The sequence below is a fragment of the Carassius auratus genome, unplaced genomic scaffold (genome assembly GCF_003368295.1).
Source record: "Carassius auratus strain Wakin unplaced genomic scaffold, ASM336829v1 scaf_tig00002951, whole genome shotgun sequence".
Lineage (NCBI taxonomy): Eukaryota > Metazoa > Chordata > Actinopteri > Cypriniformes > Cyprinidae > Carassius > Carassius auratus.
Genome location: NW_020523497.1, coordinates 350,064 through 368,231, shown reverse-complemented (window position 1 = coordinate 368,231; position 18,168 = coordinate 350,064). Strand labels below are relative to the sequence as shown.

The following is an 18,168-nucleotide window of genomic DNA, read 5'->3' as shown; positions in this document are numbered from 1 at the left end:
TCATCAGTTAGGAACCTAGGTGTGCTATTTGATCGCAATCTTTCTTTAGAAAGCCACGTTTCTGCATTTGTAAAACTGCATTTTTCCATCTCAAAAATATATCTAAATTACAGCCTATGCTCTCAATGTCAAATGCAGAAATGTTAATCCATGCGTTTATGACCTCAAGGTTAGATTATTGTAATACTTTATTGGGTGATTGTTCTGCACGCTTAGTAAACAAACTACAGCTAGTCCAAAATGCAGCAGCAAGAGTTCTTACTAGAACCAGTAAGTATGACCATATTAGCCCGGTCCTGTCATCGCTGCACTGGCTCCCTATCAAACATCGTATAGATTTTAAAATATTGCTTATTACTTATGAAGCCCTAAATGGTTTAGCACCTCAATATTTGAATGAGCTCCTTTTACATTATACTCCTCTACGTCCACTATGTTCTCAAAACTCAGGCAATTTGATAATACCTATATCAAAAACTGCAGGCGGCAGATCCTTTTCCTATTTGGCGCCTAAACTCTGGAATGACCTACCTAACATTGTTCGGGAGGCAGACACACTCTTGCAGTTTAATTCTAGATTAAAGACCCATCTCTTTAACCTGGCATACATATAACATACTAATATGCTTTTAATATCCAAATCCGTTAAAGGATTTTTAGGCTGCAGTAATTGGGTAAACCAGAAACCGGAAACACTTCACATAACACCAGATTTACTTGCTACATCATTAGAAGAATGGCATCTACGCTAATATTTGTCTGTTTCTCTCTTATTTCGAGGTCACCGTAGCCACCAGATCCAGTCTGTATCCAGATCAGAGGGTCACTGCAGTCACCCGGATCCAGTACGTATCCAGACCAGATGGTGGATCAGCACCTAGAAAAGACCTCTACAGCCCTAAAAAGACAACAGAGACCAGGACAACTAGAGCCCCAGATACAGATCCCCTGTAAAGACCTCTTCTCAGAGGACCACCAGGACAAGACCACAGGAAACAGATGATTCTTCTGCACAATCTGACTTTGTTGCAGCCTGGAATTGAACTACTGGTTTTGTCTGGTCAGAGGAGAACTGGCCCCCCAACTGAGCCTGGATTCTCCCAAGGTTTTTTTTCTCCATTCTGTCGGCGATGGAGTTTTGGTTCCTTGCCGCTGTCGCCTCTGGCTTGCTTAGTTGGGGTCACTTCATCCACAGGGATATCATTGACTTGATTGCAAATAAATGCACAGACACCATTTAAACTGAACAGAGAGGACATAACTGAATTCAATAATGAACTGCCTTTAACTATCATTTTGCATTATTGAGACACTGTTTTCCAAATTAATGTTGTTCAGTGCTTTGACGCAATGTATTTTGTTTAAAGCACTATATGAATAAAGGTGATTGTTTGATTGATTAAAACGCTTATTGTACTGTAAAGCGAGGTGTGCTCTGATTGGCCAGCTATTTAGTGCATTGTGATTAACCAATACCTCAAGAGTGTGATGGAAATGTTAATGTAACCATACTGTGACGCCGTGTGCGGGTACAACGAGGCAAACCAGTACAACCCATTACGAACGAGGCATTTGTTACAAACTTTCTTTGCGTGAACATTTGGCCGATGTTATGCAAATTTTCCCACATAGTGATGTAGATGTGGAGGTGTGTCTAAAAGAGCCGTTTTAGGAGGGTGTGGACCAGTCTTTACTTTTATAAATAATATTTTTTTTGGTTTGAGACTTTACTCTTTGCAACTTTGGGGATCTTATCTATTCAAGAACAGGTTGTAACACTCCAAAGAGAAAAGAAAACTTGAAACTGCATCGTATGACCCCTTTAATGTAATACATTTAGCTGTAACATTTAAGGCTAGTAAGCTTTTATGACATTGTGATGTCACAATACCGGCATACCATCTTGCTACACACTCTTGTAGGGACTTTCCTTATAATCAAGGAAATACCCATTTTATTCTGTTGTTATTAGCACGGAAAGGAAACCACAATTTACAAATCAACAAAGACTATCAAAATTGATTTTTAAAAAGATATAAACAATTTTTATAAACATGTTTACACATTTCTGGTCCATTTTGGCCAGTGTATAAACTAAGGATAACTTTCTTTTCTATGTTCTTTTAAGTACTAAGATTGTTTTTCTAAATTTCGCAAAGTAATGTTCAAAAATATTTAATTTTCATCCAACACAGTAGTTTATATAAAACAAAGAATGTCTTATATATATATATATATATATATATATATGTGTGTGTGTGTGTGTGTGTGTGTCACAGGTAAATGTAGTAATAACATGGTCCTAACACTAACAACAAATAGCATTCTTTTCTTTTTTTTAATGCTTGCGCATTTAATTATTGAGAAGTTACTGATTACATACAAAGTGGTTTTAGTAGAGAAATATAATGTTACGGCTGTTTTATAAGCTGATGTTTCACAGGGTCCAAATGGAATGTATTGAAAACTCTTTTGGTTTAAAACACCCCTAAACATCCACTATATATTTATATTGGCTGGTCTGGGATCACTTCAAACAGCATTGATGTGAGTACACACCAAAAAAAATACTTGATGTTTTAAACGCAGCATTTCACGCATATGATACATTGACAAGATTGAACATCAAAAGTCTCTAAGCCGCATCAGTTTCTTTCAAGTATGTAAACCAGAGACTAACATTGAGCCTGAGCTGCACAAGTGTTAAAAAGCTTAATGCATTTGATAACAATGATTCATTGAAGAGACCCTCTTTCAGTTTATGATGTTTTATTTAATGTAATCTAGAACAGCGCTAACAAGCTCTGTTCCATCTGTTGATAGTCATAACAACGAGATCTTCACACAGACCGATCAACATTAACTTTAATAGAGACAATAATGTGGATAGAAAAACAGTGGCAGTCTGTACAACTCTCTCAATGTGCCACATCAGCTGTTAGAAGTGACTTCTGATGCTTCGTTCTTTGCTTCCTTTGCTGCGGCTTTTCTTTTTTTCCTGAAAATTAACAGTGATAATGTGAAGCCAAGTCATACACTAAACTAAGATCAGACAAACTTTCTTTATAATTATAATTAAGTCAATTAAATACTGTAATACAAAACTTAAACAATTAAAAAATGATAGGTATTCAAAATTATCAACGAAAAGCTGGAAATAATGAGATTCTGGTCCTGTTCTTTAAATTTTGTGAGGCTAAAACAGATATTGTCCAGATATCTACACACTGGGTCCAGAACAAACCTTATTCTCTTGCCGGGCTTTTTCTCAAAAAGAATGCGTGGAGTCGTGCGAATAGTTGACCGTCTGGGTGGTTTTGTTACAAGCTGGCGTTTCAATTTGCTGTAGGGAGAAAAATTAGAGGTCTTACATTGTGACATTTGATGGCAACACTAGTCTCCAGAAAGCACAAGCAACTATGCTAGAGTGATTAAAAATATATATAAAAACCAAACCATGGTATCAAACCACTTATATAATATAAGTGAGTAACCTCACCTTTTGATTTTCTTTAACCCGATCATGTAGTCAGGGACAGGACATCCAGCTTTCTTTATAACAGTAGCAATGCTGATCCAAAACAAAAAATAAGTGAGTAGAAGCTCATGCGATTGATTCTATGCAATTACTTCCTGGTTTTAGATAAGCCAGCTCAGTCACTTCCAGTCTGTTCTATATCACTGCTTATCGACACACTAAGAGTGTGACAATTCACTTAGCTCACGAAATGAGAGAAAATACATTTATATATATATACTAATGTTGAGGCAATAATAATTGGCTCAAATAAAATATGAAAACCATTAAATTAAATCATTGTATTGAACAACACTGTTGAAATACATAATGTAATAATGTTACTTAATGTAATTTTTTATTTTAAATGTAGGATTATTTTTTCCCACAGCCTAACGCTGCACACTGGAAATCCGGCACGGTTCCGGAGAACTCTGAGCCCTGTAAATGATTCAGACACAGTTCAGAGTAACAAAACTACAGCAGCAACCAGTCTGTAGGCTGAATGCATTTAACAGTTAAAAGATCAAATTAACTTTTTAAATTAAATCAAAAAATATTTTAAAATACTCTTTAATAGTTATACCATTAATAATTGATTAATTTATTAACATACTTAATTTGTAGTGAACTAGTTAAGTATTTAAATAATTTACCCTTCTAGGCTGTTGGTGTTGGGGCTTATTATTAGATTTTTTTTTTTAATGATATGAGACTTTGTGACTATCTACTCTCGCTATACTTTATATTTCAGTATAGTAAAAGTACTAAAATTTGTTATAATAGTCATTTCATAATAAATCCAAAATCAAGACTTGAAAAAAACTAGGGAGTTGAAGTAGCAACTGCTAATGAGTGAACTACTGGTTATAATGCTAATTTCATGCCAATTTCATCTTAAAAGTCTTTTCTTTAAAGTCTGTTTTAAAAAGGTGTTCAAGACTGAAGATAAGTTATTGATTATCAAGAATATCATTATGTCGTCACATCTCCAGCTAGCTAACATTAGTCTAAACAATAATTATTAATTAGTGCTCAGCGGGTTCAGCATTAAAATGACTTGAAACTAAGTTAAAGGTCCAATAGGTGATTGTCTTCAGAAACCCGTTTTCTTATTCTGGTTGAAAGTCTCTTTACCTCCCAATAGCAATCATTAAGTGGTCTAAATGTACTTATAAGTATTTATATATTCTGTGGAAGGTGTAGGACCAAGAAATGTTCGACCAATCAAAAGTCTCGGTCCATATCGATCAGACAGGATACATCATCAGTGCGTTCACGTACACTGTGCAGACAGAGCGAGAATGGCAGGCAAACATCAAAAACCTGATCTTCCTTCCTGGAACTGTAGTACTTTCACTAAATATGCAAGTTAAAGTTCATCGGTGAATGACAAATTATGTTTTGTAGTCTCTTTTGTCATCTGGTCTGTGAGCATATATATATACCTCCATACCACACCAGGGGTATATATACATTATAAATATATCTATATATCACAACATCAAGTGATTCTTCACTGGAAGTTTACGAGCTGGCATATCTGAATGCAGAAGTTAAAAAAAAAATGCCACATGCATATTTTCAATTATATGTCACAGGGCCAGAAAATAATCTCAATGTAATTATGACTAGTTGTAAAGTGCCGTTATTACCTGCGAAGGAGAGGTTTGTCATCCTCTGTGAAAAAAGTGATTGCCTTTCCTTTGTGTCCTGCTCTTCCAGTTCGCCCTATAGAGAAAATAAAACACCAAGCTTAGTATAAAGAAAGTAGACAACATGAATTGTCTAGTCAGATAATAAGCTACAGTGGACTAACCGATCCGGTGGATGTATTCCACAGCAGTTGTAGGGAAGTCGTAATTTATAACAAGGTTGATGCCCTTGAAGTCGATACCACGGGCCAGAAGAGCAGTGCAGATCAGCACCCAGATCTTCCCCGAACGGAAACTGCTCACAACATTGTCCCTCTAACCAGAGAGACAAAGAAAGAAAATGTTTAAAATAACATAATACTATAATAAAACATTCCACTAATATTGCATTATGTATTTATACACACATATAAATACAGATTGAATTTATTCTTTATTTATTATTATATATAGATCCGTTTTTTGTGTCACGGTTTAGTGGCATATTAAAAGTGAAACTGTCAATATATAATGTAAGATTTTATAAGATTGTAAGATATATATATTTTTTGCAATTTTTTTTTTGTTTTAAAGTCACTTATTTGTATGGTAGGGTATAAGGAGAACACTCAACAATCATGGCCTTCATGTCAGGACACAAGGAGGACAAAAGTCCAACTATGCTAAAAAAGAATTTGGATAGACCTGTGAAATTCTGGAACAATACTTCATGGAGTGATGTGAACAAATTAAAACTTTTTGGACCCATAAATCAATGTCTTGTGCAAAAGACGCAAAGCTTATGAGCAGAAGAACACTAACTCATGGTCAATCACTTTTAATGGGGATGCTTTGCTGTTGCAGGAAGTGGAAATCTTGACTGTATGAAAGATATCATGGATTCTTTGAGATAACAGTCCATTTTGATAAAGATTGCGATGTTTTCATTGAACAGACTGAAGCTCATGATTATTGGACTTTCCAACAGGACAATCATCCGAAAGCACTCATCCAAACCTGCTAAAGCTTGGTATTGGTCGTGGAATGAGTGGCCTGTTCCAAATTTTAAATGTCATTAAAATATTTTTAGAATTTGAAGAAAACAAAGGCAACATGAAAATCAAAGATGATCAGTTATCAACTGAAGAATGGGCCAAAATTCCAATAGAGAGGTTTCAGAACCTTGTACAATTTGAGTTAATGTTCATTGGAAGTTATAAACAATACAATATTCTCTACAAAATTGTACTTATGGGGGTTGAATAATTTTGAAATTTTTAGAGCCAATAAAATGTTAACAACTTTACATCCTCAAAACTTGATCTTGATCAATGATCTTGAATAAATGATTAATGGTGTTATTTTAACGATTATCTGGTTCTTTTATTAACCTGCTGTTGTGTGCGATCGGCATGGATCACATCCACGTTTATTCCCTCGTACACCAGCTCATGGAACAGCTCTCGGGCACGGTCGATGGACTGAACAAACACCAACACGGGTGGCAGAAATCCCTGAAAGGAAATGACAATTTCAGTGCTAAAAATGAACTTCTCCTTACGAGCCATCTAAATGAAGAAATTCTGGATTTTTCTATTTTGCCATTGAGAAATTATATTCGGTCGTCAGAATGACTGTGAGGACTTCACTGACCTGCTTTATAAGGTTTCTCATAGCAAGTAGCTTTCCATTTTCTGAACCCACAAACAGAAGCTGCTGCTCCACAGTCTCAGCTGCAGAGTTCCTGTGGAAGGAGACAGTCAGGTAAATTCATTTTCATTTCAATTCAAAAATATTTTATTCATTTAAAAAGTAATTCAAATGTAAGCACAATTTTTACAACTTAATTAGAATAGGAAAAAACTCATTTATTGATGTATTCTATCCTATTGCTGTTTATACAAGCAATAATTTTATGCTACAAATTAAGAAGATTATCTTTAGCTCGTTCACATGAAAGGAAGGGTTCGATACCTGGGTCCAATGTTGACACAGACGAGGTTGTCTAGGTTCAGTTTACACCATTGCTCTACATCTGTGGCAAAAGTTGCGCTGAAGAGAACCCGGCGGATTTTAGGAGAAGTACAGGCCAAGAAGATAGTGGCAAGCTGCTCTCTGAAACCTTTCTTTCCAACCTCAAAGAGCTTATCAGATTCATCCACCACCAGCCACTCCACACTACAGACATGAAGACATATTTACAACTGGACATAGAAGTAACTGATTACCCGTGCATGATGGTGAACATAATCTTAAAGCTCTTTGATAATAAATCTACACACACAATTAATGTGAGAAATTTTCAGATTTGAGATTTTTTTTAAACTGAACTACAGAGCTTTAGCAAATAACTCACCTGCTCAAGTTGATAGCAGGAGGCTCTTGATTTAGTAAATATATCAATCTGTTAGGAGTCGTCACCAATATATCTGGAAAACAAAAGTGTTAAGACTCTAAGCCAGTGATCCTCAACTCTTTTCCTTTTTTAATTCCACAATTCTTGCAAACACACATTATCAACAAAATAAACATTTAAGGATCTCAAAGCAAAATTCGAACTTATTTTCAGTTCACCTTTGCATTAACTGAATTTTTAATCAAAACTACAGCAAAAACTAATACTGAGAGACCTTTTTAAAATTTAAAACAACTGTTTTCTATTTTAATATATTTTAAAATGTATTCCTGTGATGGCAATAACGATTATTTGCTGTTTTCAGGATTCTTTAATGAACGTGGTGTTAAAAAAACAAAACAATTTATTTACAATTACAATTTATTCTATTTACTGACATTTTTGATCAATTTAACGCATCCTTACTGAATAAAATGTATCATTTATTTTTTTTTAAATGTGTGTGTGTGTTTGTGTATACACGCATATATATACACACAACACACACATAAGATGTGTTAATATACATAACATACACACCAAACTTCTTTGCCGTCTTTGGCCCATATTTTTTCACAGCTTCAACTCCTTTATTGATCATTTGAACTCTGAAGCCCACTCCTTCTGACAGCTTGAGCAACTCTCTGTGAGTCTAGAGAAAAAACAAATATGCGAGCCTTTACTGCATTCTGTGTGTCAGTCAACATGTTTAAACCGTCAGAAATATATTGATTATTTGTGTGGTCTACAGCAATAATTAGGCTGAGGTGGGCTGAAGGTTTACCTGAGTGGCAAGCTCTCTGGTGGGGGAGATGATGAGGGCTCTGAAACCCTTGTTGAGGGGCTGGCGAAGGTGGGCCAGCAGGGGCAGACAGAAGGCCATAGTTTTACCGGAGCCTGTCGGAGCCGATGCCAGAATCTCCCTTTTCTAAAACAAGCAGATCCATGGAAATAAATCACTTTAGAGAGGATCAAGAAAACAAACACATCTGATGCAACAGAAACATGTCATACATGCATCATGAGAGGAACAGCCTGCATCTGTATGGGTGTGGGGGTCTGGAAACCCGCCTCCTTGATGTTTTGAATGATTCGTGGGTCCAGATCATACTCCTTCTGCAGCTCCTCAAAAGTGGAAACGGGATCAGGAATGTCTGTCCCGTGCACATTAATCCGGTTTTGGTGCCGTATCCGATTCACCTAAAACACATGATCAATATTTTATAAGGAAACCCATTTGTTTGTTTTCCCAAAGTTGAAAATGGATCCATATAGACACATAAATGCATATAAAAAAATAATAATAAAAAAAAAATACAGAATTTTAATGACAGTCATAACATGTAAATTATTATTAGAATCAGCCATAACTGTTATCATCCCTAGATCGTTTTGTGTGATTAACCAATCAAAATAAAGAGTTGCGTAAAAAGAAATAACAACTCTTTGTACCTTCTCCTGATGAAGCTGCTTCAGTCTTTTCAAGGAGGGCTTGTCTTTAGACTCCTTCTTGGGGTCTTTCACCTTGTCTTGCGATGACATCCACTGGATCCCCTCTCCCTCTCTCTTCTCAGGCTCTGCATCTGTTTCACAATAGTAAGATGAAAGAATGGTTGGAAGACCTTAAACACTGAATTGCTAGCAATCAGAAGCGACTGAGAGATGACGACTTACCATCAGTTTTTTCCTTAGCTCCTTTCTTTTTCTTCAGTGCTGTCTTCACCGGCTCATCCACTTTAGTCCGTCTCCGTTTCCCAGAGGCCTGCTCTGTATCACTCCCTTCTTTCTCTTCTTCACCATCATCATCTTCACTTAGTCTGGACTCCTGAGATATGTTCTCTTGAGTCTCTTTGCCAAAAAAGCTAAATCCAGCCAGCTGATTTGAGCTGTCCTTGCTCTGCGACTTCACTACCTGAGAGGAGTTACACAATGACTCATAATGACCATGTGTTTATTTGTAGCATCAGTAGCAACCATAATTCTGCTTCTATAAGCTGTGCAACAAAGTTACCAAATTAAAGAGGTTTAAAACTAGGTAAATATCGATTATTAGCTCATACAATGATTTGTTAATGCACTTTTCTTAGCGGTATTTGGGTTTACTCGGATTAGCATTAGCATTTGCAGGGACTTTCAATGGGAAATGGAAACACATGTTAGCCATGTGGCAGCATCTTAGGTTTGTAATTCACGTTTCCTTTCGTTTTCGTAGCAACAGCCTAACATACGTTAACTTTCTTATGAGCTTTGCATTAAAACCTACCTTAAACCGCTCTGCATCTTTAGCAAACCTTTTCAGATCAAACTTTGCTCCAGACCCAAGCTTTCTAAACAAGTCAAAGGCGTCCATTGAAACAAAATAAGATGTGAAGACGTGACTAATCGATCTCGCGTATATGAGCAGCACGCTCTCGACGTTCGATTATTACACCTTTATTTTCACCTTTGTCATTCACCAGAGAGCGCAATTTTTTATTTTATTATATTTTTATTTTTTTAAACGTCGAATTTTTTTTTAAAGAACATATTGGACATAATATTTGTAACATCTTGTAACAAAATAATTTTGTTATTTTATTCTTTCTAAGTATTGGTTCCTAAATATTAATTTTATATGGCTGAGTCACATTTCATGTCTAAATTCTACTATATTTAGGATAAACATAAGTTGCCAGGCAACAAAACAAATACACAAAAGATGTGTTGCAAAAAGTGATGTATTTTTGACTATATATGTCCTCTATTATAGATCAGTGGTTGCAATATGAATATTTTTATTTATTTATTTTGTATCATCATCAGGATAACAAATCATTTATTGATATAAGCGAGTGAAGCAATATGAGCAAGAAAAATTAAACACAACATTCCAGAGCAATAAATTATTAACTATAATAAAACTCCTATGACATCCCTCATCAAAAAGTAGTATACTTCAAGTTTATTTTATTAAGTATACTTTATGTAGCAAGTATACAAATATCAGTGTTCTAGTAGTATACTTGTAAGTAAACTGTCTGTTTTAATACTCGTTGGGACTAAATTGGCCCGCTTACTTTTTTCTTTTTTATAAAAAGTATACTTTAAGTATAACAGTAGCCAACTTTGAGTACACCACTAGTTTACCTCTATGTTTGTAGTTTGTACTGTAATTGTACTAAAAGGGAATTTATAGGTTTACTGATAGTTTACTAATTAAATACTTTGTACACTTTGAAGTATAGTCTCAGTAAACTAATAGTTTAGTAGTTTACTCATGAGTTTTCTTTAAATGTTCCTGTGGCTCAAGTGGTAGAGCATTGTGTTAGCAGAGCAAGGTTGTGGGTTCAATTCCCAGGGAACACATGTAAGGTAAAAAAAAAAAAAAAAAAAAGTTAGCTTAAATGTTTTGGATAAAAGCGTCTGCTAAATTAATTAAAATTTAAGAGAACTTTACATCATACTTTAAGTATACTAATATGTCTATATTTAGGTTTTAGATTTTATATATATTTTGTTATATGAATATCTGAACATACAAAATATCCAAAGAAAGAAAACGATATCTGCTTGGAAACAAAAACATTTTATTCGAACTTCATGCATTCTTTTTTAAACATTTTAATGTGGGTTAGTTTCATAAAAATAAAGAAATGGCATTTTGAACAAAAAGCTGAAAAAGACTATTAATTGGATTCAGAATGATAAATAAAATGTGGATGGAGTCGATCAGCACCCCAAAGCTTGACTGTAATTATTACCTCTTCATCGGTCGACACTTTATTTCATAACATTAAAGTTTTGATGCTGTTTCATGTCAGATGATCGTATTACATGTTTTAGTTTCTTTTTTTCTTCTTCACTTGTGTTTTTTGGAAATTCTGTACAGATGTGTTCTAGCGCCCTCTACCGTATAATAATGAAAACACGGATTCTTGGAGCACAAGTATAGCTCAAATATATTTAGAATTTTTGTAAGTATAAGTTACCTAAATGTCATTTTAAGTATATTTCTGAGAATTACATAAAAAGTAAACTAAAAACAGGAAAGTATGCTTTTAGTTTACTTTTTACTTTTTAGAACTTCTTTTTCGTAAGGGAAATGGAAATAGAGCAGTAGAAAGAACTCCTTCACACGATTTTGAGATGAGTAATTTTACACTGTGAAACACAGGTTTGCTTGAAGTTGAGGAGAACTGAAACCTATAATAAAGAATGAATGCAGAACCATTGCATGACAATACTGGATATGAAGCAATCCAATAAGAAAACACAGAATCACACATAGCTATCCATGATGAAATAATTATAAACACTTCATAAATGATCATAAATTGTAATAGATCTGAACAGAATCAGGTTACGTCAATACGCCACATGTGTTTTAATAGACTTCTGCTTTTTTTCTCCCTCAGATTACTTCACTTCCTGATATACAACATAAAACAAGACCAGCCTGTTGTTTTCAAGAGTTAGCAGACAAGAACTAAATAAAGAAGTGTGTGTTTGTCAGCGAGTAAGATATTTCGTTTCTGTATATCAGCAACTATGGTACAGGCATATTGTAAGTATTCTATTTTCTTTTATTATATTCGGTATTAACCTTTGTAGGAATGGATGAACGCATTGATTGGCTACATATTTATTAGACACTGGCATGTTTTTGATATAGTGTTCCCGATACAGAGGATTTCCTGAAGTGAAAATTACCTTACTTGAGAACTATTAGATATGGTAACATTAAGAATCTATTACTGCTTTATTTATTTATTTTTGCCACTGTCTGCCTTTAAAAATGCAGTAAACAGAAATGATTCCTTTGCTCATGTTCATGTTGATGGAATGAAGTATGACAGGTTGTGTTGCAAAGTTTTCTTTGTGAGAGGCTCAGTTTTCTTGTCATTTTACAGTTATCACAACATCACCTTTTTTTTTAAATACAATTGAATAGACTGTAGTTTCAATTAACTTCATTGTAATTCCTTATAATTATCTATGCAAAAATTAACTTATTTTTTTTTATTTTCACAAATGTATAAACTAATGTTTTAAAATTAGTGTTTATTAAATTATTTGATTTTTTTAAATAATTGATTTTATTATTATTATTTTATTTGATTTTTTTTTTTTTTATAGGAAATGCAAAGTCAAACTCCTGAGAGGCTGGGCAAAGGGCACAAAATAAATTAATTTAAAAGAAGAAAAAGAAGAAAACTTGTTTAGGTGAAGACAGTGGATTCCCATTTTGACGTGTAAAAAGAATCAAGAAAAACATGGGAACACTAAAACAAATCACATTATATATTGCCCTCTTTAGCTTCATTTCCCCATCAAGTGCTTTTTCCCTGAACAACTGCACAATCAGTACTCCCCTAAAAGACATCCAGCCGAAAGTACTTTGCTACAAAATGGGCTTTTTCAGGATTCCGTCGATACCTGGAAATACACATATTTTAGATATTTCCTTCAATGCCTTCACACAGATCCAGATTGGAGACTTTAATCATTTGTCAAATTTACAGGACTTAAACATATCCCACAATAAGATCTCGCAGATTCAAGAGGGTGCGTTTGACAGTCTTTCCAATTTATACAGTCTCAATCTGGCCAGCAACAGACTACAAGCAATCTCGAGAGGAATGCTACATGGTCTAACCAACCTGCTGGTGCTACGTCTGGATAACAATTATATCAAAGACATTGAAGAGACAGCTTTCAGCACGCTTCACAATTTAAAGGTGTTAAACCTAACAAAAAACCAACTCCATTATGTAGAGAAAATCAAGCCGGTTCTTGCATCACCTCATTTGGAGGAGCTGTACATTGGAAGCAACCATCTTAATGCTTTCAAGTCATATGAAATGTCAACAAATCCATTGGCATTAAAAATACTTGATTTTTCGAACAACCCTTTTGCAACATTTCAGCTGACCGACAATATATTTCAATTTCTCAATCACCTTGATTTATCGTATTGCGGTCAAAATGGAACTATGACATGGAACGTCACAGAAAAGACTTTCTTCGCCTCAGTGAAATCACTGTACTTCATGGATGTTCATATGTCAGTCCAGAATGCTGCTAATGTGCTTCAGAGCTTCCAGAATTTGTTAAATAAAATCAGGCTTAATGGAAACGCTGAGTTGAACAGGACTGACCTCCTGCTGAACGCCTGTTCTCCAGTGCTACAAGTTCTACGGCTAAAAACAAACAAAATAAAACACCTCAACGAGCACATGTTTGATCTCTGTTCTAACCTGACAGAAATAGATTTAGGAGATAATGAAATATCCAATATACCACCAGGTATGTTCCGTGGATTCACGCAACTAAAAACGTTGCGTTTGCAAATCAATAAATTTACTCGAATAACAAACTTCTTTCAAAACCTCTTCACTCTTGAGTTCATAGATCTCAGTAGAAACAGCATCAAGACCCTCAACTGTGACGTTTTTGCCAATTTAACACAGTTGAAAATGTTGTACTTGTACAGTAACAAAATCTCAATCATTGAATCCTGTTCCTTCAAGGACCTGAAGAGTCTTGAAGTCCTCAGACTTGGGACAAACAATCTGTTAAGGATCGGTGATGCTTTCAGGAATGGGCCACAATCCCTGTTGGAGCTGCAACTGTCTTTTAATAAGCTAAGCAAAATCGAAAAGTACACTTTTAGAAATATGTCACAGCTGAAGTATTTGCACTTACAAGACAATCAGATTTCAGAGATCGAAAGCTATGCATTCGGAGGACTGAAGAACCTAAGCTCTCTATTCCTGTCATCAAACAAAATATCAGCTAAAACATTAACAAAACACCAGGATGTTTTCTCAGGCATGCCCAACCTCGAAAATCTAGGTTTGGACGCCAACATCATTTTATTTACTGATGATCAATTGAAATTTCCTCCTTTTAAAGACCTGAAGCACCTTACAGTACTGTCCTTACACAGTCAACGTCGTGGAATTGGCCAAATACCCTCAAATCTGCTTCAAGGTTTATCCTCCTTGGAAATGTTTTACGTTGGAAACACAAATCTTGCTCATCTGAATCCTGATACATTCAAGTTTAGCCCCCAGCTCTGGTTTTTGGATCTCTCCAAGAATGCGCTGTCTGAAGACCACTCGATCCCGGCTGAGTTGTTTCACCCCATTTCGAGGCTAACCAAACTCCTCATTTCGAGAACGCAGCTTCGCTCGCTGAACTTCCTGTTGAACGCAAATCTCTCCAGACTTTCGACCTTAAAAGCTACGGGCAATGAGATCGACTTGATCAACAAAACTCTGATTCAGTCACTGCCTCGACTAGAGGTCCTCGACTTGCAGAAGAACACGTTCACTTGTGACTGTGACAATGAGTTCTTCATTGACTGGGCCAAGAATAGTAATTCTACTCAGGTGGTTTATTTGAACAAGTACATGTGTAGCTACCCTAGTTCCTTACGAGGCATGAGTTTGTCTGCTTTCAACACCGAATCCTGCACCTTGAATATCGACTTCATCTGCTTTCTTTGCAGCAGTATTGTGGTCTTTCTCACCCTGCTCTCGTCATTCGTTTGGCATTTTCTGCGCTTTCAGGTGGTTTATGCATACTACCTCTTCTTAGCCTTCCTTTACGACAATAAGAAGAAGCAGAGCGGTTCGACATTCCAGTACGACGCCTTCATTTCCTACAACGCCCAAGATGAGCCTTGGGTAATGGAGGAACTAATTCCAAAATTAGAAGGAGAACAGAGCTGGAGATTGTGCCTTCACCACAGAGACTTTGAACCAGGAAGGCCAATAATAGACAATATCGTTGATGGCATATATAGTAGCCGCAAGACCATCTGCCTGATCACTAAGAACTACCTGAAGAGCAACTGGTGTTCAAGTGAGGTCCAGGTGGCGAGTTTCAGACTCTTTGATGAGCAGAAGGATGTACTGATTCTGGTGTTCCTGGAGGATATCCCCACACATCAGCTCTCTCCGTACCACAGGATGAGGAAGCTGGTGAAGAAACGAACCTACCTCCGCTGGCCCAAACCTGGAGAAGATACTAAGATCTTCTGGCAAAAGCTGAAATTGGCTTTAGAAGCCAAAGAGGGTCATAAATCAGATCTTTTAATTCCATGATGATATCAGAACTATATGGTTTATAATGCTAAATGTGATTTCACAACATCTCAAGAGACCCACAGTCCAATTTGATCAACTGTTAAATGTGTTGGAAAATTAGTTGCACTATATAAATTAGTTGTTGTCATTTTTTAAATATTTTTTATATGTGAAGTTGACTTTTATGCATTTTATTTACAAATCTCTGCACTGTGTGAATGAACGCAATACCGTTCAGGGTCTGTACTTGATTCCGCAATGTTTTTCTCTTATGATCACAAAGGATACATTTATCTGATCAAACAATATTATTGTAAAATGTTATTACATTTTCAGTTTAACATACATATAATTTAAAATTGCCGTTGTCAACTTGAATATATTTTAAAATGTCATAAATTCCTGATAGCAAAGCTAAACTTTTTTTTTTCTTTTTTAAATTCTTACTGACGCCAGACTTTTATAAAGATTTTGCTGATTATTTTTCATTATTCATGTTAATATTGTAAACAAATACAATAATATATACATCACTATAAAATGTTTTTTCTTTAGTCAGCATGTTTGAAACTGTCCAAGTGAACAAGTCAGTGAGATCTTAGTATGGGGTCACTGTGGGCTGATGCTTGGCCCACACACTGGACCCCCAGATAGCTAGACAGGGGGTGGAAGTGGTCAAGTAATAATAGCCCTTTCTCCAATTTGATCAGACTCCCATCATTTTTGACCTACTGATTACCCTGTAAAGCCAGACAAGGCAGGAACTTTAGCGTGAGACCTAAAGAAAATACATAGAGAGATCTATTCTCACAAGGGATATGATATACCAAAAGTCCATTAGAACAATAGAACCATAAAATATCACTGAAACTTTAAAGCCTCAAATAAAGCACAATTTTAGTACAGAAGAAGAACAACGGGGTCACAACAAACCCACACATTTTATACAGTTCTGCTTTTAAACTCTCCAGAAAGTGTTGGATGATTCAAACATAATTTTCTGTGGTAATCTGCTGATAAAGCAACTTGTTTTGAATCCTGAACATTCCTTTAACACTAAGCTATGGCCGTGTGGGAAGAGAGCGGGGGATTACAGGAGTAAAGTCAGCTTTTCTGTCTCCTGTCTTTTGACCTCAGTGAGTGTCTAGCAGTAGCTGACATAAGATCTCTTCTGCCGACTGGTCCTGAAGGGCATGTCTGCACATTCACTGCTCCACGCCTCCACATTGTCCTCCATCGTCCACGTCCCAGCAGGAGTCCTCTGCTGCCTCTGCTGGACTTTACTGGAGAAACTATTATGCTAATTGCTAATGTGATACAATTACAATAAAGCTGATTTATTTCATACACAGACAGTTCAGAAACATAGGATGATATGGATCGTACTTATATGTCTGCTGTTGAGATCAATGTACTTTTACTAACAAAGGCACCATTGTTAACTGAAGGAACAACAGAACTTCAGAAATATCTTAGTCTCAGCGTTTTTCTGAACATTTAAGGATAGTCATATAACTGTAAGCTTTATTTGTGCATTTTGTGTGTTTTAGAATTTAACAGCTAGTGCGAGGGAATGTACAGTATCTTGCTGATCAGTCCATAACTTGAATTGATGCTTATTGTTGCTTCATTGTCCTTCAAATGCATATACTTTTTAAATCATTTGAATTACATATTATATTGCATATATTATATTTTATTAGAAGAGTAATATTGCAGAATCTAAAATATTTCAGTACTTTTAATTTATAATATTTGACAATAATTCTTTGATTTGCAAAATAAAATAATTTTTTGTATAAAAACGATACATTTACATTCAGTATTTTCAGTGTTAAAAACAGTTGTGCAGCTTAGTATGTTTGAGGATTCTTTAATAAATATATTTCAAAAGAACAGCGTTTAAAATTTTGTACTGTAACTTTTTTATCAATTTAATGTATCCCTGCTGAAGGAAAGTATTAATTTCTTTAAAAAAACACAGTATTTGCAATGGTCATCTTCTTCTTTATCAATAACAATAAACTGAATTGCCTACATAAAGCAAATTATCTCAAATGTAATACATTTTTGTTTTGGGCAACAAACAATTCTTTATCTTTAATTTGCACACAGAGCCACCCAGTACTGCATGTGCTAAATATTGCATATTTTCCTATTATTTTCTCAACTATAGACTTTGTCAAAATTTAGAACCACTGCCATTTCAATTATAAAAATTAATCAGTATTGGTTTTCTTCAGTGTCAAAAATCAGTCTAATTAATCCCCAGGGTCTTGGTCTAGGTAATTTAGTTTCCATGGAAAAAAATTTATATTTCATGCTAGAGAAGTCATGTGAGAAGAGCAAAGGAAATGACTTCACTTCCTAAAGGTGAACTCAGATGCTACATGCATGCCCTTTGAACAGTGAGACAACAAGGGAAATAGACCTAATGGGGCATGGGAAACATAAACACACCCTTTTATTACCCATCTCAGTCTCCACCTCTCCTTCACACCTCTGAGTTTCCATTAGTGTGTGTGAAAACATTTGCATTGCAAAGTGTGC

General features: G+C 35.4%; 2 protein-coding genes across 2 annotated transcripts; one reads left to right on the top strand and one right to left on the bottom strand.

Moving 5' to 3' along the window:
• Positions 1-2,752: 2,752 nt before the first annotated feature.
• ddx52 (DEAD (Asp-Glu-Ala-Asp) box polypeptide 52) lies at positions 2,753-9,953 on the bottom strand. The gene is made up of 15 exons (XM_026243229.1): positions 9,810-9,953; positions 9,221-9,458; positions 8,999-9,129; positions 8,561-8,746; positions 8,331-8,474; positions 8,087-8,198; positions 7,508-7,580; positions 7,126-7,329; positions 6,805-6,895; positions 6,543-6,665; positions 5,337-5,487; positions 5,173-5,248; positions 3,500-3,571; positions 3,245-3,343; positions 2,753-2,998 (listed from the first exon to the last, which is right to left on the bottom strand). The coding sequence occupies exons 1-15, from the start codon at positions 9,894-9,896 to the stop codon at positions 2,932-2,934; spliced, it is 1,854 nt and encodes a 617-aa protein (XP_026099014.1). The 5' UTR covers positions 9,897-9,953; the 3' UTR covers positions 2,753-2,931.
• Positions 6,847-17,400, top strand: tlr22 (toll-like receptor 22). Its single transcript, XM_026243228.1, has 3 exons — positions 6,847-6,915; positions 11,941-12,089; positions 12,662-17,400. Exon 3 carries the CDS (start codon positions 12,799-12,801, stop codon positions 15,634-15,636), a length of 2,838 nt encoding a protein of 945 aa, XP_026099013.1. The 5' UTR covers positions 6,847-6,915; positions 11,941-12,089; positions 12,662-12,798; the 3' UTR covers positions 15,637-17,400.
• The last annotated feature ends 768 nt before the right edge of the window (positions 17,401-18,168 follow it).

Coding starts and splice junctions, on each gene's coding strand:
- ddx52 (XM_026243229.1), bottom strand. CDS start 9,896: ATGGACGCCTTTGACTTGTTTAGAAAGCTTGGGTCTGGAGCAAAGTTT. Junction 7,330..7,507: donor CCTGCTATCAACTTGAGCAG/GTGAGTTATTTG, acceptor TCATGTCTGTAG/TGTGGAGTGGCTGGTGGTGG. Junction 5,488..6,542: donor CCGATCGCACACAACAGCAG/GTTAATAAAAGA, acceptor CTCTCTGGTTAG/AGGGACAATGTTGTGAGCAG.
- tlr22 (XM_026243228.1), top strand. CDS start 12,799: ATGGGAACACTAAAACAAATCACATTATATATTGCCCTCTTTAGCTTC.